Below are 21,150 nucleotides of genomic sequence, written 5' to 3'. Positions count from 1 at the left end.
AGAGGCAACATGGAACTATGAAAAGAATACTGGATTTGGAGTCAGAAGATCTCTGAGTCTTCTCTCTCTCCTGCTGCAGATCTCAATTCTATCATCTGTAACATGAGGGATGGGGGACAAGAAGGCTTCTGTGACTCCTTCCAACTCTAAATCTATGAAATTATGAGCCTTTGAAAATTAATATTTTGAAAATGAAAAAATGAAAATAGGTGTCTTCTCAAAAGCAGCAACATTTTACCATCATATTTTTCATGAATTTTCTTCCCCCAGTATCCAGTAGGAGAATGTGGTTCCATTTTTCTGAGATGACTAATGAATCAAAAAACAAACCATAGTGAGGAGGCCATTTGAGGATGTGAATGAGAGGCTGGCCATTTTGCATAGATGCTAAGAAATCAAAGAGAACTCTTCTCTCTTAGCTCACACACATTCATGGTCTAAATCGAGCTGAACTTAAGCTTAGAGACAAGATCTTTATTGCGCATATTTAAGTGAACTGGATTGTAATGTCTGCTTTAAAGTATGGTCAGGAAGGAGAGCGCAAAATCTCTTTCTGTAATTTTTAAGCCGCATGGGGCAGCTAGGTGGTGCAGTGGATAAAGCACTGGCCCTGGAGTCAGGAGTACCTGGGTTCAAATCCAGTCTCAGACACTTAATAATGACCTAGTTATGTGACCTTGGGCAAGCCACTTAACCCCATTTGCCTTGCAAAAACCTAAAAAAAATAATAATAATTTTTAAGGGCATTCAGGTGTAGGTATCAAACCAATTCCTTCATACAAAAGAATGCAGTTTTAAACATGTTCCTGCTAATTTGAAGCACTGATGTTACATTTATACAAGTTGATGCCTGAACAGTAGTCTGTGTGGTAAGGTCCCTTTTGGGGTTTAATACTCTTGCTGATGCTGCTCAGACATGAATCCATATGAGTCCCCAGGCATACCCCACATAAAGTTGATCCACAATAATGTAGTTAACATAGGATAACCACACCCAATCATTTTTAATACATTATTATTAGGCCCCTCCCTGAAGTCAAAGTTCCAGATGTAATGGCCTTCAGTCCTCCCGAGAGACCAGTGCAGCACAGCTCAACCTAGGCCTAGAGACTAGTCAAGCTGGAGTCTGTTGTTCCCTTGCTTTGTTAAATATCACAGACAGATAATAATTAAATTAATTAAATAAATTAATTAAATAAATGAAATAATTAAATAAATGAAATTTTTTCATAGAAAAAATAGAATTTGGCTTATGTTTATGTCAGAATGTAGTGATGGGGTGATTCATGAGCCTAATACATTACTATATATAGAAATCATATTACTATAATATTAAATGAGGTAATCTAATGGAAATGTTAAGAAATGGGTCTTGGAAGACATAGCACAGACAAATGCAACCCAATGTTATTAATTAGCTCCCTTAAAATATGGTATGTCAAAGCTTGGGAGCTTGGTTTTTTTTAATATATATATATATATATATATATACATATATTATATTATAAATACATGAATTTATACACATGTACAACTATATTCATGGAACAAAAGACTGAAGTAGTTCATTTCCCCAGAAGTTTTTGTAAACCCAATGTCTGGGAAGTCTGTATAAATTCATTTTCCCGGAGTAACAAGGTAATGGGTATATACTGAACTCTAGTTCAGAGCTGTTGGTTAAGAAACTAGAGCTTGGCTATACAGAACATGAAACATTCCCTTCCTCAGGACTCTGGAAAAGTAGTCAAACAAATGGGACAATATCTTTGAATTTCTAGAAAATCAATAGCAAACATTGGGGGTTTTTTTCCTTAAGAGGTAATATACTAGATGTTAGGGTTATAAAAACAACAAAACAAATTATATAATCGCTGTCCTCAATTAAGTCAAAAGATAAAAAGAAATTCTCAAGATACTTTTTTCTTTCTTTTTTATTTTGCTTTCTGTTCCAAAAAGCATCAGAATGGAACAATTCTCTTGATAGCTTTTGGTTTAAATAGCTTCAATAAATGAGTTGTCCTAGAAAGTGTTTAATTATTATCTGTCTGTGATATTTAACAAAGCAAGGGAACAACAAACTCCAGCTTGACTAGTCTCTAGGCCTAGGTTGAGCTGTGCTGCACTGGTCTCTCGGGAGGGCTGAAGGCCATTACATCTGGAACTTTGACTTCAGGGAGGGGCCTAATAATAATGTATTAAAAATGATTGGGTTTGGTTATCTTATATTAACTACATTATTGTGGATCAACTTTATGTGGGGTATGCCTGGGGACTCATATGGATTCATGTCTGAGCAGCATCAGCAAGAGTATTAAACCCCAAAAGGGACCTTACCACACAGCCTTTGAATCTGCATATTATTTCTAGGGATGTCAATAAGCTTTGGTGGGCTTTGTTTTAAGTACTTGAAAGCACAAGGAAAGAGCCAATAAGACTTTGGCAAAACCTCTGGGTGCCCATCAAGTAAGTGCTGAAACTCAGAGACAAAAGCCCCTGGCTCTTCAAACCAAAAATATATCTCCTTGGAAATTCATAAAAAAGTGAAAAAGAAGACTGCATTAAAAAGCCAATATTACTTAGCCTTTTAACAGGTGGAAAGAATGGAGGCAATGGGACAAAAAAAAATATCAAAGTTGGACAGTATTTTCCAACTTCCTTCAGGATAGGCCATAAAAGGGCTATTTCTTTTATTGTGTAAGTGAAGCAAGCATTAAATCTGAAGACAGAAGAGCTGGATTCATATCCTAACTCTTTTTCTTATTCCCTGTGACCTTGGAGAAGTCATTTCTTTGGCTTTAGTTTTTGGCTTTAGTTTTATCATCTGCAAAATTTGATAAACTTAAAGATCCTTTCCAAATCAATATTCTGTGAGTCCCTAACATAGAAAGGGAGAGGGAGGGAGGGAGAAAAGGAAGGAGATGAGGAGAGGAAAGGAAAGGGGAAGGAGGAATGAAGAGGGAGAGAGAAAGAGGGGGGAGGGGGAAAGGGGAAGAAGGTGGGGGAGAGGGAAGGAGAGGGAGGGGGAGAGAGACAGAGGGCCAAGTTAGAGAGGGAGGGAGATTATGAAGTAAAGAGACCAACTCTAAAAGCCCAAATGTAAAACACAAACTCCTTTGTTTGGCAAGCTCACCTTTCCAGTCTTATTTTTAACACTGTTCTCCCTTATGTACCATATATTTCAGTCAAACCAGCCTCCTTGCTAATTCCTATATATAACATTCCAAATCTATGCCTTTGAATATGTTATCTCCCGATTCTCCCTGGGATGCTCTCTCCATTCACCTCTATCTCTTAGCATTCATAGCTTCCTTCTAGGTTCAGTTTAGGAGTTCCTATTTATATATATATGTACATATATATATATATATATATATATAAATGTGTGTGTGTGTGTGTGTGTGTGTGTGTGTGTATTTCAGTATCTTTCCTAATACTTGAGGGGTAGAGTTCAACTTTTTTGTATTGATTTTATATTTATTTAATATACACACAAATTTATTTTATATTTATGTTTAGTTGATCAGCAAGTCACCAAGCATTTACTGAAGGCCTTCTATGATGTTTTACAGAACATATATAGGAGAGAAAAATGTAAGAAGACTAGAGAGGCAGGAAGAGGCCGGGTTATAAAGAACTTGAAATGCCTTTATATTTGTTTTATATTTATGCTGGGTTCCTGAAATGACACAGAAAGCTGTATGCTTTATATTGTATCCTCACACTTTCTAAAACTTAAGCATCTTGAGGATGGGTGCTGGTCATGTTTGTCTTTTGTATCTCTAGCATGTAACACAACTTTGCACACAGTAGGTGGTTTTGGATGTTTGCTGACCTGAATAATCTTACTTTATAGCCTGATATGTCCATGTGCTCTGGATCCCCTTTTTATTTCTGGGAGCACTGATTGTGGGCATCAGAAACCTATAATCTGCATCTGTCTTTGTTCCTGGATATCACTTTTGGAGTTTCTTCATCTCTTTCAAATGAAGAGAAAGGGTTAGATGATCTCAAAGGTCTTTTTAGGCTTGGAGATTAATGATTCATAAACATAGTAAAAGCATGAGATACCTGTTTAAGCTTGAGCCACTGTAGTACAGTAAAAAGAATATTGTGCTTTCCAAATTGAAACACAGGGATGTCTCTACATTTTTGTTCTTCTCTAGCATTTACATAATGTTTTAAGATTTGCAAAGCACTTTAGAAATATTCTCTTATTTGATCCTCACAACCTTAGGAAGTAGATGCTATTATTAGCCTCATTTTACAAATGAGGAAACCAAGGCAAATAGAGACTAAGTGACTTGCCTACATTAGTATCTGAAGTTGATTTTTAATTCAGATTTTTCTGATGCCAGGGTCAGCTCTTAACTTAAATGCCATCTAGCTCCTCACTCCTCCATCTATCTTCTCCTGAGTTTCAGTTTCCCATTTTCAACTATTTTGTAATCATCTTTTTTTAAGGTTTTTTTTTTTTTTGCAAGGCAATGGGTTTAAGTGGCTTGCTCAAGGCCACACAGCTAGGTAATTATTGTCTGAGGCTGGATTTGAACTCAGGTACTCCTGCTCCAGGGTGGGTACTCTAACCAATGTGCCACCTAGCCACCCTCTATTGTGTAATTATCTTAATTTCAGTATGTCCAAAGAAGAATCTATTATATTCTGTCCTAGATTTTAAAGTTCCCTATTTCTTTTGAGCATACCATCATCCTTCCACTCACAGAGGCTTACAACTTTTGAGTCATCCTTGTTTTTATATTCTCTTAGTCTCCTTAGTTCAAATTCAGCTTCACATACTAGCTGTTTGACCCTAGGCAAGTCCCTTAACCTATTTGCCTCAGTTTCATTCATTGTAAAATGGGGATAGCATCCTAGGGTTGTTGTGAGGAACAAATGAGATAATATTTGTAAAACTCTTTAGCAGTCTGCCTGGTCCATGGAAAGCATGAAAATATCAGTAATTATCATCATCATCATCACTATTCTATCACTTACCTCCATTCCTTTGTACTTGTTCTCTTCCATACCTGGATTGCACTCTTATTTCAACTCTGCCTTTCAGTGTTCTTAAGCTTCCATCTGAATTCAGCTCCAGTATAACTCCCCAAAAGAGGTTTCTCCTAATTCCCTCAATTGCTAGTGCTCTCTCACACTTTCTCTACAATTATTTTTCCGTGATATATCTGTTCCATTAGGAAGGAAGATCCTTGAAGGCAAGAACTGTTTTCTATTATCCTTTTTGTAACCCCTGGATGCAGTTTAGATCAGAGTTAAAATTCGACCTCAGATATTTACTAGCTGTGTGATCCTGGATAACCTGTTTGTCTCATTTGATTCAACTGTAAAATGAGAATAGTCACAGTATCTACCTGTCATGGATGACAATAAATAGAGCTACAGAGTGTCTGGCACTTATATAATAAATATTTATTCCCTTCCTACCTGACCAAGGTGTGTTGAAATTTATAACATCAACATTATAAACATGAACAATTTTGACAGGCTAAAGAGATTGATCAAAGTAACAATTCAATGCCAATTCCTGAGGACCAGTGGTGAATAATGGTTACTCACCATGTGACTGAGAGGTGATTGACTAACATACAGATTAAGACACATTTTTGGAGATGTCCAATAAGGGATTTGTTTTGTTAATTATGCATATTTTACAAGATTTTTTGGGGGGGAGAGATGGGGAATGCTTAATAATTGAAAGAAAATAAACATTGAATTGAATTTCTGTCTATTTCTAAATCTGAAAATCTTCAAATCAGATTAAGATTAGTGAGATGGATATCTGTTTTATTGAGCTAGAAGAAAAGCAATGTGATGCAATAGATAAGGCATAAAACTTGGAGTTCAGGAGATCTGGGTTCCAAACTTTTCTCACACAGTAGAAGCCTCTGGGCATGTCTCTTAACTTCTCTGGGCTCAGTTTTCTTGTGGGTAAAATAAGGAGGTTGGATTTGATGTCTTTAAATCCCTTCCAACTTTAAGTCTATGATTCTATAATCTTATAAATAGCAAAACTGAAACTGGAAATAATTGTCTCCTATAATACCTAAAAAACCGATACTATATCAATGGAAGACAGGTATTCTAAAGGACCAAAATAGAAGTCCTATAAAGCTGAGATTAGGTGAATTCTAAGCCTGGAATTCTTAACTCTGCCTTCCTTGGGCAGGGATACCCAAACTTATTTTATGATTCTTATCTTTTCTAAGAATAACCCTAGATTTGAGAAAAGTGAGAAGGGAGAGAGAAGCAAACACTATACCAGAACTATGGACCTCATTCTTCACTGTTTATCTGTTCCGTACCATTCAGCTGTTCTTTGTTGCACTGGAATAAAAGTTTAGTTTTGAAAGTATGTAAGAACAAAGCTGGAGAAATTGCTTGGAATTTCCTTCATTTTCAGCCATCTGGCTTTCATTGCTTACTTCTTTCCCCTCCTCCATACACGTTTACCAAATCTTTTCAACACACCCTGGCCAAGCTATCAAATACTTATAATTAATAACAGTCTTAGACTTTTCCCCCTCCCCTCCATCACAGTGCTTGTTGGCTTTCCTGATCTACTCATGCCTTTGCTGTTTCAAAAGAGAGAGATGATTTCTGACGGTATGATTACTGTGCTTCATTAGAGAGAAATAAGAAAATGTGATTGTTAAACTTTGGGGATAAGATTTCCTAAAGATGGTAAGATTTTCTAGTTGCTCCTGCCTATAGATTAGAGGTATCATATTCTCCTGAGTTGGGGCAGACCAGATTAAAATGTAACTGGGAAATTTTTAACAGAAAGAAAGAAAAATATGAAACAACACAGATAATGTTAATTTGTAGTTTTCTCAGTCAATATATGACCAGCAGGGATTCATTTCTATTTGAGTTTGACACCACAGTAGGCTATATTGTGCTGATTATATTGTAACCTGAAATATAAAGTTATCTCATCTTACAGAGAAGCAAACTGAGGCAAACATAGTTAAGTGACTTGCCTAGGGTCACAAAGCTAGTGTTTGAGGTCACATTTTGAACTCATGAAGATAAGTCTTTCTGATTCCAAGCCCAGTGCTCTTATCCACTGCAGTACCTAACTGCCTCTCAGTGAGATCTACTGTTTTTACTGACTGAGGAGCTAGCTGTAAAATAAACTGAAGAAGAAAATGGCAAATCATTCTAATAATGTTGCCAAGAAAACCTTAAATAGGGTCATGAAGAGTTGGATTAGACTGAACAAGTCAAAGGAATTTTGCTATTACTACTGACTTGTATTTATATAGTTAGTGTTTGTATGTGGATTAGATTGTACTCTTTCCAATGAATATATAACCACTCAAAAGAGTTTAGCCTAATAATCCACATAAGAAACACTAACTGGATGCATAATAATCAGTAGTAGTAGTAGTCAGTGAAAATATTCAGTAAAAATTGACCTTTATATAGCATTTTAAAGTTTGCAAAGTGATTTATCTAATTATGTCATTTGATCCTCACAATTCAATGAGTTATATAATATAGTCATTATCTCCATTATCTCCAAATAAAGAAACGGAATTTAAGAGAGGTTAAATACCTTGCCTGGAGTTATAAAGTCTATGAGGTAGACTTGAACACAATCCAGGGTTCTACTACTCTATGATACCTCTTGGCTCCTAAATGATATCTGTAATCACTTGAAAGAACACAGCCTACTGTAACTAACAATGCAGAAAAAACAAAGCAGATAAAGAATATGTATTTTCAGACTATGCTACTCAGTTTGATTGAACAGCCTTGGGTTGGACCATCCTCACTTATATCTTGGAAATGCACAATGAGTCTAATGGGTCTAAAACTGAAAAGGCTACATTCACGAGATGAATGTAGAATCAGAGAAGTGGGTTGGTTATATAGTGAGAAGAGCCTACATGAACAACTTAAGCGCAGTACTGATAACTTGAACATTTTGAAAACCTTGAGGCAGGCTTCTGACACAATGGGTAGACTGACCATGTCTACAGCTCTTCTGGATTTATAAAAGACTTTCTTCTCAATTCTGTAAGGAAGTTAGTGGAAGTATAATTGCTCCCTTTTTAAAGAGATGGGAAAACAGGCTGAGGGAGTCAGTGTTTTAGAGTGGCAAGAACCTGGTATTTGAATCAGAAGACCTGGGTTCATTTTTACTCATTAGATGGATGACTTTGGGCAAATCACATAACTTCCTTAATATTCATTTATCTTTATAAAATGAAAATAATAATAATTATAATGTAATCATTCTCATAGGTTATTGTATTTTTTATGAGCTCTTTGTAAGAGTTTTGGTACCACATTCAAGAGATGGCTGACTTGCCTGAAGTACAAAGGATCAAGAGACTAGATTAAAACTCATCAGAATTTTTACATCCTCTTTTTCTACTGAGGCACAATCTTTCTATACAACTGTCTAGAATATTGTAATACTATCATATTTCATATAGCATCTCTGAATGTCTCCCAATGTTAAGAGAAGGCTAGATTTAAAAAAAAAATTTAATTTTTTTTCCCAGTGTCTAAGAGTGAGATGACAAGAATAGAATGATATTCTTACTGGGAGCAAGAGCTTATTTGTTACCTAATGATAAATGTTGTTGTAGTTGACATTTCTCCTCTGAGTCAATTAATCAGGATGTTCAAAACACCACTGAGGTTGGAGGTAGGGCTGTATAGATCCAAGAGACACATTACTCAGATGGAGGTGGACAGAAAATGTCTGTTGTGTTATGATAACTTCTTTGCCATCAACTTGTACACACACACACACACACGTGCGTGCACACATCTCCATATATTCTAATAGAAGACACACAATCACAAAATATTACTTTATCAGACCAGCCCTAGGAAAAATTGTGAAGTGGTCAGAGCTTTGACATCAGTGCCTTATTTCCCTATTCCTCCTCCTCCTCCTCTCTTAGTCCTAACCATGTTTTTCCTTCTCATTATTCAAAACTGCTCTTAGATTCCTTCATCCACAAATGGGATTTTCTAACCACCCATGTGCAATCCTACCTTGTGAGATTGGCCCCATTCCTTAAGAAACACAGTTCTCTTAAATATATTTAACCTATGTTTTCTCTGAGCATCCTGAGAAATATACATGGGCATGCTTCTCCTCAATACATGTATATACACCCTTTCTCTCAAATAATTTATGAACTTGAAACAGTCATCTGTCCCTTGATAGATATAAAGATAGGAGAAAATTTTGATCCCTTCCCAGGACTGGTGATAAAAACAAAAGAGAAAGCAACAAGGAACTGTGTGCATCATGGTGGATAAAGAGCTGGCCTTAGGAATTGGATTTGAATCTTGCTTTTGACACAGGTTGGTTTTGTGAGAGTCTGGGCAAATCATTTAATCTTTCAAAGCCCAAGAAATTATTTAAAACTGACTAAGACACTGGATCTATCAGTGGTGAGTTAGACAGGGAATGTTCTAAAAACTGATGAAATCATAGGTCTTTAAAAAAAGCAAAATAAACCACAACATGTTGATAAAACACTTTAGAGTTACAACACCCTCTCTCTCCACCACAGCCTTGGCAATCAAAATTATCTCCATTTTATAAGTGAATAAGCTGAGGTTCAGAGAGAGTATTAATAATTTTTGTCCTTCATTTTCAAAGAAGACCACGTTGGGGAGGTGATGCCATGACAAGCACATGAACTGAATTTGAGTGAGGGGGTGTTGGGCTAAGTCACCAGTCTCACTTTCTCCTCCAGAGCTATCTGGGCCCAGTGGCCAGGTGTGAATCAAGACAACTGGAGATTCAGGTTTCTCCTTTACCAGGTTGCCTGACCAACAAGAGAAGACCTTTTCAACAATACAATAGCTTTACATCTGTTTGAGAAAATCTTAAATCTTGAGATATTTCTCAGGAAATACATAAAAGCTGTGATCTCTAAAGTGGAGACTTGGGCTCTCTTGAGCATTGGATGAGCTCCAAGTGTCTATAGCCTGACCCCAAAAGATATGTGATCAGCTAATGAGAGAGAGTGGGAAAACAGGGTTTCAAAAATTACTAGTAAGAGCCCTCCTTCCTTTCTTTATTTCTGATGGGTCAAAGTGAATCTTATAGGATGAGCATGCATGGATTAAGTTGTGATCTGCACCTCAGATTTCATTTCTCCCCTCAAGCCCATCCATCTTTCAAACTTCTCTAGTTTGCTCTTCTTCCAGTCAGGTGACAAAATCCAACCTCTGAGAAGTGGTGGTGACTTTTCCAAGGTCATCCAACTGAAATGATAGATTTAGGAAATGAACCCAGATATTCTGACTTTAATACCATAACCATCAGCTAATTGGGGGATAGAGATGTGTATATTGTAGAATTTCCCCAATGGTCTGTGGACAACTATTGTACATATAGATTCCCTGGAAAGTGGTTAGGATAAAATTTCCCTCAGGTAAACACCAAACTTAGGATGAGCAAGGGGCTGGAACAGAAAAGAATGTAGGGAAGATAAGGTTAGGTATGGTGGCCTTGGAGATGAAACTCATGTCTTAGTCAACCCTAGGCAGATGTTATTTAGGCCATTTTCCTTTGCTATGATTGGTTGCTTTCATATCATTTGGGATTGGGGCATGGACCATTTACACAAGCTCACTGCAGGCTCATATAATCTTTCTCTTAGACTATATAATAGTTTCCTACCCGCCTTCATGCCCATCTTCCTGCCAATATATCTTCCACTCAGTTGTCAAAGTGATTCTCCTAAAATGCTGATCCCTTCATGTCTCCCCTCCACCTAAATAAACTCCAATAATTTCCTATTAATTCTAGAACTGAATATTATTTTATCTATCTCATTCTTACTTTTTGTTTATTTTAGAATATATATTCACCAACAAAATAGTATATGTATTTAGTATCTAGTGTAAGTAGTCATTTGAGTCATGTCTTCTGACTATGACCTAATTTGGAGTTTTCTTAGCAAAGATATGGGAGTGGTTTGTGATTTCCTTTTCCAGTTCATTTTACAGATGAGGAAACTGAGGTAGACAGGTTTAAGTGATTGCTCAGGTTCACACAGCTAGTTAAGTGTCTGAGGTTGGATTTGAACACAGGTCTTCCTGACTCCAGGTCTAGTTTATTATAAATAAGTAAATATACATAGAGTTAGGATGCACTCTTATATTTTAATTAATTGAATTACACAATCAAAGTATTTTGGAGAAAACTGGTCTAAAGAACCAAACGAGGTCAGGTCAGACAGAAACATTGTGCTCTGAACCTCTTTTTTTATTTCATCTCTCCAAAGTAATCTATTTGAAAAACTGCTATAAATTTTAATGTACAGCAGTAATGTCTGATCTGCTCCTGTGCTCCTTTCTGATCCCACTTCTCTTTTCCCTTATTTACCCAGACCTTCTGTTTGCAGGAAGATTTTTCATCCCCCCCTTATTCCCCACCCCCACCCCCATCTCCTACCATTAGACTTCAAGTGTCTCCTCTTGGACATTATATTCTATTTACCCTGGGCATATTTTGCATATACATAAGAGTTAATTGTATTCTATCTCCCTCATTAGAACCTGAGCTCCTTGAGGGCAGGGCTCTTTCTTTGCCTTCTTTTTCTTTCTATTCTGAACACTTTCCATAGTAATTAGCACCATAGTACCATTTGATTAATTTCCTATTGATTAAAATGACAATAAAAGAGTCAATTTCTTTCTCATCCTTTTAAACTAAATTTATTTTTAACACCAACATAAACTTGAACAAGGTAGTAATAACTTAATTGTTTCTGTACCTCTTCTAATAGTCTCCTCTTTCCCCTCCCTCCTTTTCCTCTCTGGATACTAGACCATTTATTTCCAAGGTAGAGATTTAAAACAAAGAAAAGCACAGTTATTCTGAAGTTCTCTCTAGGAGGGAAATTTTGGGAAAAGTCGTCAGAAGTTAGAGGAAAATAGCATACAATTAGGAACTCTTTTGCTCACTCCTCCCAATCCTGTTTCCTTTTCCACCTACACCTTAAAACAATTTCCTGCTCTCAGGGGGCAGAGGGCCTTCCCCTTGGGGCCACCCTGAAAGGTTCAACAGAATAGACTTACTCCACCCAACCCTAGTGACAAGATCCTTGCCTTTGGGTTAGGAAGTAAATTATGCTAATATTAGTAGTTGTAATATATTACACTATTCTGATAACCTCTTTGCCATGTAGAGGTGACCCTATGTTCTTAAAGACACAAACAATGGCAGATTCTTCTGAAATGACAAAATTTGGGGATGGGTTCAGTAACAGATTCAAGTTTGTTTTTCAAGGAGCAGCCTTGCTGGTCCCTGGGGGCTAGCCAAAGGGTGATGATTTTTTTTTTTTTTTTTACAAAAGCATTGATTAAACTCCATGTTTACCCAGTCTTGGAGGGGTGAGGTATCAGTGTCATTAGAAGAAGGTTTGAAGAAATGCAATCTAGTAGTATCAAGCATTTTAGATTCTAAAGCAATGCAAGGGATTTTATCCTCTCAAGTCTTCAAAAACAACCCTAGGAGTTTCAAACAAGATAATAGGGACTTTGGATACTAAATAAAAGGTCTTGCCAGGAAATGATGGGGGGAGGGGCAAGAGGGAGAAACAAAGAGGGGGCCCTGAGGAGAAGGAACAAATCCTATTAATTGACTGGAGTTTATCTAGAGAAGATGAAAACAGCTTAAATCTTAAAGTATTCTTACCCTTAGGTCAACAGCAAGGTCTATTGTGGATTAGGTGGAGTTAATCTAACCAGGGGTCTCTAACCTTCTGAGAGAGGCCTTATAATGCAATTGTCAGAGTATTGACTTTGGAGCAAAGAATTTTGGGTTAAAAATCTTGTCTCATACATTTCGGATTCACTTTTTCAGGCAAATTGCTTATTTTTTGTGGGCTTTAGTTCTCTTCAAGAAATAGAGTCTTGAACCTGGAGTAAGGAAGACCTGACTTTCAGATCCTGTCCCAGACACTAAATGTGTGACCTTGTACAAGTCATTTGACTTCAATTGGCCTCAGTTTCACCTCTCAAAGTTGTTGGGAAGATTAAATGAGATACTATTTGTACAGCATTAGTACAATGCCCAGCACTAGTGTTATAATATAATATTATATTATATAGCAGCTAGATGGAACAGTGGGTAGTGCTCCAATCCTGAAGTTACAAGAACCTGAGTTCAAATTCAACCTCAGACATTTGACACTTACTAGCTATCTTACCTTGGACAAATCACTTAACCCTGAATGCCTCATATCCAAGGTCATCTCCAGTTGTCCTAATTCCTGGTGATGAAGATGATGATATTTGTCCTTCATTCTCAAAGAAGACCTGGACATCAGGGAAGTGATGCCATGACTAGCATATGAATGGGATTTGAGTGAAGGGGTGATATGTTAAGTTACCAGCCTTACTTTTTCCTCTGGAGCCATCTGGGTCCAGAGGCCAGATATGAATTAGGATGAGTCGATATGGGATATGGCCCCAGATGTGAGGTAATCAGCATTAAATGACTTGCCCAAGGTCACACAACTGATCTCAAGACTGATTCCAGCTAGTCCTTCTAACTCCAAGGTAGTTAGTGCTCTATCCACTGCACCACCTAGCTGCCCCTGGTCCTGATTCATATCTGGCCACTGCGCCCAGATGACTCTGGAGGAGAAAGTGAGCACAGCACCCCTTCACTCAAATCCAATGCATGTGCTTGTCATGGCATCCTCTCCCTGACGACATGGTCTTCTTTAAGAATGAAAGACAAACATCATCATCTTCATCACCATCAGTAGTCCAGTGGGTACGATATAAAGATTTGTTATTGTCATTATTATTAATATTGGTCCCTTTAAGTCCCAACTAAAACCCTATCTTTAAGAGGAAACTTTTTCCGGTTCCTCTTAATTCTAGTGCCTTCCCTTTGTTAATTATGTCCTACTTATTCTGAGTAAGAATTTGCTTTTTATATATTTGTTGCCCATTGTCTCCTCTGTTAGATTTTAAGCTCCTTAAGGGCAGGGACTAATTTTGTCTCTTTGATATGTAATTGTGTTTAATAAGCACTTAATAAATATTTACTGATTTGATTATTAAAATGAGGGGCTTGGACTAGAAGTCTTTGGAGGCCTGGCTTGATATTCCTATGAATTATTAAGTATGAACTTTAACCAGAGTTATTTATCTGGGCCAACAGAGAATGTGCTGTGTCCTGTTCTATATTTTATGGAGAAGGAGAATGATACCCACGTGTTTGGAAGATTTTCCCAAATGCTTCCAGGTGTGTGAGATGGTCTGCTCCAAGTTGCTTCCTGCTGGAGGTGAGCCACCTACACCGCAGCGTTTGGATGTCATAAGGACCCTAGGCTCTGTTTAGAAATGGACTTTATGTCTATTTTTACAGGAACATTGAAGAAATAAGCAGGGTAGGAAACCTAGCAATTGTCAGCAGAAAGCAGCAGCTGCTGCTATTTTCCTGCCTCTGGACGCAGTCAACTCACATCACCTTTCCACCTCTGTTGGAGGGTGGTCAGACTGGAAGGAATGCTGGCTCTGGCCCTAGGATTGAAAGTTGGAAGGAACCTTAGCGATTAGCGGTTCAACCTCTCTTCATTCCACATATTGAGAAAATAGCTGAGTCTCAAAGGAAAAAGTGCCTTGCTAAAGGATACACAACTAATAGATGGTGAAACTGCGATTTGAACTCAGATCTCTTGATTCTACTCCCTTAGGCTGTGCAGTTATATTGGCTGATCATACTGCCAGAGAGTGAAATCTGAGAAAGGGTGCGTTAGTGCTGAAAAGTAATAATTTTCCTTTCCAGAGAGTGACAAGAAGTGGAGATCAGAAGGAGATAAGGATATGGTGCTATGGTTTATATTTAGTCTGAATTTTTCCAACATTCCCTGCTTTTGCAGAAGATGATAATTTCCTGGGAATTCATTCATTGGGAATTATGGGCTCTGGAGTAGAGGGCAGCCAAGAAATTGGCTTTAGAGAGATTCAGGATATCCTTAAAGAGAGGATATCTCTTTATTTTTTTTTTTTTCAGGAGGGTAAGAAAGGCTTAAATTTTAATTCACAGGTTGCTCAAACAGTTGACAAATTAATACAAAAGTTTTTAAGTTGGGTGCTCTGGGGAAGTAGCAAGGTGGTAAGATTCTTAAAGGACAGGTTGATTAGTAAAAGTTGAGGTTAAAAGGAAAAAAGGAAAGAAAAGAAGCTTAGATCATGGACCCAGTCACATGGAGCTGGGGGTAGAGTCAAGTTGGGAAAATAGTGGTCAAGCGAAAAAGGCAAAGGGAAAAGAAAGAAGCTTGGAGCAAAATAGATCCAGTCAAGTGGAGCTGGGGTCCATATTGGTCCAGCAGCATAGGGTGGACCTTATGGGTCCAGCCGAGAGAGAGAGACAGAGACAGAGACAGAGACAGAGACAGAGAGAGAGAGAGAGAGAGAGAGAGAGAGAGAGAGAAGTAAGCTGCAGGCCTCTGGGAGGTCAGGAGACAAAGAGGACAGGACAAGGGTGGTGCTTTGAGGAGTGGTTTAGCACCTGGCTCCAGTTATTCGAGGACATCTCTTTAAATTTTAAAATTTTTATTTATTTATTTATTTATGGCGATGGGGTTAAGTGACTTGCCCAACCTCACAAAGCTAGGCAATTATTAAGTATCTGAAGATGGATTTGAACTCAGGTCCTCCTGACTCCAGGGCCAGTGCTATATCCACTGTGCCACCTAGCTGCCCTGAGGACATCTCTTAAACAAGGGACTGACAGGATGGCAAATCAACAAGCATTTATTCAATACTTTGTGTCCTAGGCATGCTAGAATATAAAGAAAGGGGAATACATTATCCCTACCTTTCAATAGGGATGGCATTGCCATCATTATCACTAGTATTAGTAGAGTGTTTTAAGGTTTGCAAAATGCTTTTCATGATTAACTCATTGTATGTAAGCAACTGGGTAGATTATGGAGGAGGGAGAAAGAGAAAAAAGGGGGGAAGGGAAAGAGGGAGAAAGGAGGGGAGTGTGTGTGTGTGTGTGTGTGTGTGTGTGTGTGTGTGTGTGTGTGTGTGAGAGAGAGAGAGAGAGAGAGAGAGAGAGAGAGAGAGAATGAACTATCTTGGAGGTGTGGACTAGAATAGATGGAATTGAGTTGAGTCTTGAAGAAAATCAGAGGAATGAAAAGGAGGAAGAGAGGGAGCAGAAAGTTTCAGGCATGGAGGATAGTTCCAAAATAGGAGATAGATTGTCCTTTTTTGAGACACTAAATTTCCCTCACAGTATTGCTGAAATATAGATTGCATTAAGCAAAGTAATCCTGAAAAGGAGGAAAGGGACAGGTGGTGAAGAGCTCTAAATGTCAAACAGCTGACTTTACATTTGATCCTGTAAGTAACAGGGAGTAACTGGAACTCAATGATCTGGGCATGGGGGTGACATCTATGTTTTAAAACAATTATTTTAACAGTCTAGTAGTTGGAGTGTGGAGAGATTAGAGGCAGAGATCAATTGAAAAGATAATGTAATAATTCAGGCGAGCGGTGTTAAGAGTCTGAACTATGGCTGTGATTTTCTGAGAAGAGGATGTATATGAGTGATCTGAAAACAGAAATGACAAGATTTGCAAAGGATTTCCTATGTGGTATAGAGAATCAAGGACAATACCAAAGCTGAGCACCTGGGGACTGGGAAGATGATGGTGATCTTCATAGTGATAGAGAAGTTAGGAAGATAAAAGAGTTCCGTTTTGTACATGTTGAGTTTTAGCAAGTTCAGCATATCTATCTTCAGGCATCAAGTTATGCCTTACTGGCTCCCCTGCCCCTGTATCAAACACCAAAGGAAAAATGAAAACTACAAGGATAACATGATTTATATAGTACTTTTCAGCTTACAAAATTCTTCCCAAATATCATCTCATTTGATCCTGACAACAATGCTGCAGCAAGATAGGCAGCATAGCTGAAGCATTGTTATTTTTTTATTTAAGAGATGAGTAAACAGGTACAGAAGGCACAAATGGCTTGAAGATTACATAGCTCATAGGAGAGAAAGAATATGGCGTAAGGGGTATAGTTGAAATTGTTTAATAACTTGGACTCCAAAAGAATCAGTGCATAACTTTTAAAAAAATAATAGCATAGTTAATATGATTTGTAGCTTTTACTAATTTCTAAGGTGAAAATAATCACACTTTCTGAAAACTTAACAACAGGCTTGCTAGAGTTTATGAGAGCTGGCACTAGCATATCACTGGGGAAATGGACTAAAAAGACATTTGGGGCAGCTAAGATAGAGCACCACCTCTGGAATTTAGAGGGCCTGAGTTCAAATAGAGACTCAGACTTGATACTTACTAGCTGTGTGTTCTTAGATAAGTCACTTAACCCCATTACCTCACTAAATGAAAAAGTAGAGTCAGGAAAGTCAAGTCCTTTCTGTGCTTTAGATTTTTTCCCTTAAGTAAAATAAGGAAATAATCCCTCAATGAATCTATTTTGTAGATACCAGAAGGTCCAAGTGAAATAATTTACCTAATGCATTTGGCAAACCTAAAGATTTATAAATGCCAATAGTTATGTTTATTATCAATAAGAAGACTTGTACCTTAGACTTCTTTATTTAGTTATATACTGAATGGTCTGCCACAACTGAAATTAGGAAGATTTGAAGTTCTAATATAGCCTCAGATGCTTATTAGCTGTGTGAAACTGGGTAAGTCACTTAACATCTGCCTATCTCAGTTTCCTCAACTGTAAAATGGGGATAATAATATGTACTACCAGGGTTGTTGTGAGGATCAATGAGATTAAAAGTTGCAGTGGTTTACCACAGTGCCTGAAGCACAGTAGGTGATAAAAATGTTTCTTCCCTTCTCTTTTTGGGTCCAGGAATTTTTCCGTTATGTAACTGGCACTGCTTCCACAAGTAAAGTTCCAGAGAACCCTGAGAACAGCATTTGGGTACCATTCCCCAAATTTCTGCTACACCATAGGAAAACAACCAAAATTTCTACTACATCAAAAGAAAGAACCCAAATTTCTACTACACCAAAGGAAACAACCCAAATTTGTACTACACACCTTCAGGAACAACCCAAATTTCTACTATACCATAGGAAACAACCTAAATTTCTACTCTACTATAGGAAGCAACCCAAATTTCCACTACACTAAAGAAAACAACCCAAATTTCTACCGCACCAAAGGAAACAACCCAAATCTGTGCCACACACCTTCAGAAACAACCCAAATTTCTACTATACCACAGGAAACAACCCAAATTTCCACGACACTTCAGAAAAACAACCCAAATTTCTACTCCACTATAGGAAACAACCCAAATGTCTACTATACCAAAGGAAACAACCCAACTTTCTGCTACAACCGTAGGAAACAACCATTCCTGAACAGGCATGGAAGTGTTTGAATTGTGAAGCTAATTTTCCCTCTGCACATCCAGGATATCAACTCCTTGTGAGGGGACATTTTTTTCCCCCATTCCATTAGCAGATTTGGAAGCCCAGCTCCAGGCCTTTGAACTATTCACTTGCAAAGAAAAATGACACATCAGAGTATTATGCTATAAAAGAGTATCTGAAAAGCAAGTATTTTAAGACACCATAAAATTATGTGGATTATACAAGTGATTGGATTGATTAACTAAGACTGGGGATTTTGTAATAATGAAACGCACCCAGGGCTCAGTAATGAAATGCCTTAATTGATTTTATGCCTGTGGAATAACACCCCCTCCCCAAGTCCCCCCTTCACCCCCCAGAGAGCCTGCGTATAATGAATGACTCTGCATGCTGCGAGCCTACAGATTTCACAGCGGATCAGTTGTACCACCCAGATCCTGCGGCCAGCCCTGGGCTGCTAAACGCCAACCCCCCGACTCCCGGTGCCCCGAGGTCTAGGCTAATTAGTCAGGATGGTGTTAGAGCCTGGGAGAGCAGCCCACAAGCATCATGGAGATGTTAGTCATCCGAATGTTCCTTCCAGTTCGGGGCAGGGGCGGCCCAGGGCTCACTAGCCACGACAGCCTTCTGGAGGACGTCAACGCCCCCTGGGCCAGGATTCAAAAGCCCTGGTTTCAATTAAATTTAAGTGGATTCAACTAGAAGTTTGAGCCGATGCTAATTGGTTTTCAAAACATCGGGTATCAATAAGAGTCCTGCTTTTCGGTGCCCTTTGGAAGGAAGGATGCGCCCGGCCCGGCCCGGCCCGGCCCCCTCCCTCCTTACCTGTCCGAATGCTTACCTTGAAGGGCAGGGATCCAAATTGCAGGATTTCAGGAGCTTCGGTGGCCGGCGGCTGGTCACGCACAGGCTTTCATCCGCGGTCTCCCGCGTCTGTTTGTTCAGGCAGCTCACCACAGCCTCTTGGACACCTGCGCACAAATCACACCATCAAGCCACGGGTGCAGGGAAAGCTCAGAAATAGGGTGATGAAGTGTAGACAAGGGAACCGGTGGGAGGTCCTGCTGGCTGGTATGGACGCTGGAGCCTGTTGGAATGGGCAGTTCAAGGTTCAGGGCTGCCAAGCTCATCAAGGAAACACGTGACCTTGGGAGACCGTACCCCCGGATTTGTGGCCTCTGAAGATGCCCCTCAAGGAGGGTTGCCACAGACTCAATGGAAGCCCCGACAAACACAGCCCTGTGTTGCTGAGAGCCATGGCAAACCAGAGACCACCAATGGTGCAAAGTGATAATTTAATACAGAAAAAGAGGGCAGAGTGTAAAAAAAAATGACTATGACCTTCAACACTTTCTATTTTCGTCAATAGGGGATTGTTGAATTTGGAAGGAGGCACAGAGCAGTGGTATAAGGTCCAACATTTGGTAAACTGGAGTCACTGTCAGAAGTTGTGTTCTTTGGGTACCTCAGCAGCCAGGGCTTAAGGCCTTCCCTTGCTTCCTCCTGATTCTGGCTCACTGCTGCAGAGACCTGGGGCAGGTTTGGAAGTTGAAAGGAAGAAAGAGAACTGAAGAGCTGTGATGACTAATTCCATTAAAAACAAGTCTCTTTATAGGTTCATGAACCTGTGCCAGTAAAATTGGAGTCAGAGGGTTTTTTGGCAGTCCGTGTTTAGGGGCACCCTCCTCCTCCCCCCAGCGTCTGGAATCCAAATAGTAAGAGTTTATCAACCACTTCACCCTTGTTGCATACAGTATCAAATTGCAGCAATTGCCATTTTTCAAATACCAAGAGACACAGGAGAATCTGCTTTGCCAGTGCTCTTCAAGTTTAGACACTAATTTGTCTGAGATAATTCAAGTACAGTCCTAAGGGAGAAGGCCAGATAGAACATTTACTCAGTCACTCATACATATATATATACAAACATAAATAAAATATATAGCATAAGTATACACATACATATGTGTACAAATATGTCCACATAAATATACTAAATATAGTGCTATATATAATCTGTTAGTATGTTTTATTAAAAGAATTCTATATGTATCTATCTATATAGTGCTATATATGTCTAAATATAGTGCTATATATAATCTGTTATGTTTGATTAAATCAATTCTATATGTAGTTATCCATGAAATGATTAAAAATAGACATTGTATATATATTATATTCATGTACTCTACTCTGAACCCCCAATGGTGTCATGGATGTGAAAAGATAGTCCAATGATATTCATAATCCAGCAGGACATTTTAGGCTAGAAAAACTTTGCATTTGTTTCTAGTAGGCAAGCCCATATTTGTGTTCAAGGAAGCCCTCATAAGCAGAAGGCTGGCCACCAACTGATAATTTTTTTTCAGCTAAAGTAATTTACAAAGACTATTTACTATGACCCAGAGGGGCAATAATTTATAATAGTTGATGGAGGACCCATAAAGATGAAATCATAGATTCTTGGAGCCCAGGTATATACATATATACTTTACATAATATGTATGTATATTATCTAATTACATATAGCATTTACGTCATTAAAGGGAATACAATATTCATCAAATGCATCAAAATATTGATATAAGATTATGTTCTTAAGTATTAGTTATATATTCATTTGAAAATAGTATAACCATAACCAATTTACACAGTGCTTTAAGGTTTATGGAGTGAACAAAATAAACTCAAAACAACCCTGTGAAATAGGAAATAGATTTGAAGGGAATAAAAGGATTTATCCATG

At 38.3% G+C, this 21,150-nt stretch overlaps 1 protein-coding gene across 5 annotated transcripts in view; it reads right to left on the bottom strand.

The window, feature by feature from the left end:
- Window positions 1-21,150, bottom strand: part of ADAMTSL1 (ADAMTS like 1) — a 1,134,116-nt gene that overhangs the window by 142,353 nt on the left and 970,613 nt on the right. For all 5 annotated transcript variants that reach the window (XM_074197566.1, XM_074197568.1, XM_074197565.1 and 2 more), the window contains one exon: window positions 19,246-19,375. In XM_074197566.1, coding sequence (XP_074053667.1) covers window positions 19,246-19,375 — 130 coding nt within the window. The remainder of the gene's footprint in view (window positions 1-19,245; window positions 19,376-21,150) is intronic.

This window comes from Macrotis lagotis, chromosome 8, assembly GCF_037893015.1.
Source record: "Macrotis lagotis isolate mMagLag1 chromosome 8, bilby.v1.9.chrom.fasta, whole genome shotgun sequence".
In the NCBI taxonomy this organism is placed as follows: Eukaryota; Metazoa; Chordata; class Mammalia; order Peramelemorphia; family Peramelidae; genus Macrotis; species Macrotis lagotis.
The sequence above is the reverse complement of the archived record's forward strand: the minus strand, read 5'-3'. Positions and strand labels throughout refer to the sequence as shown.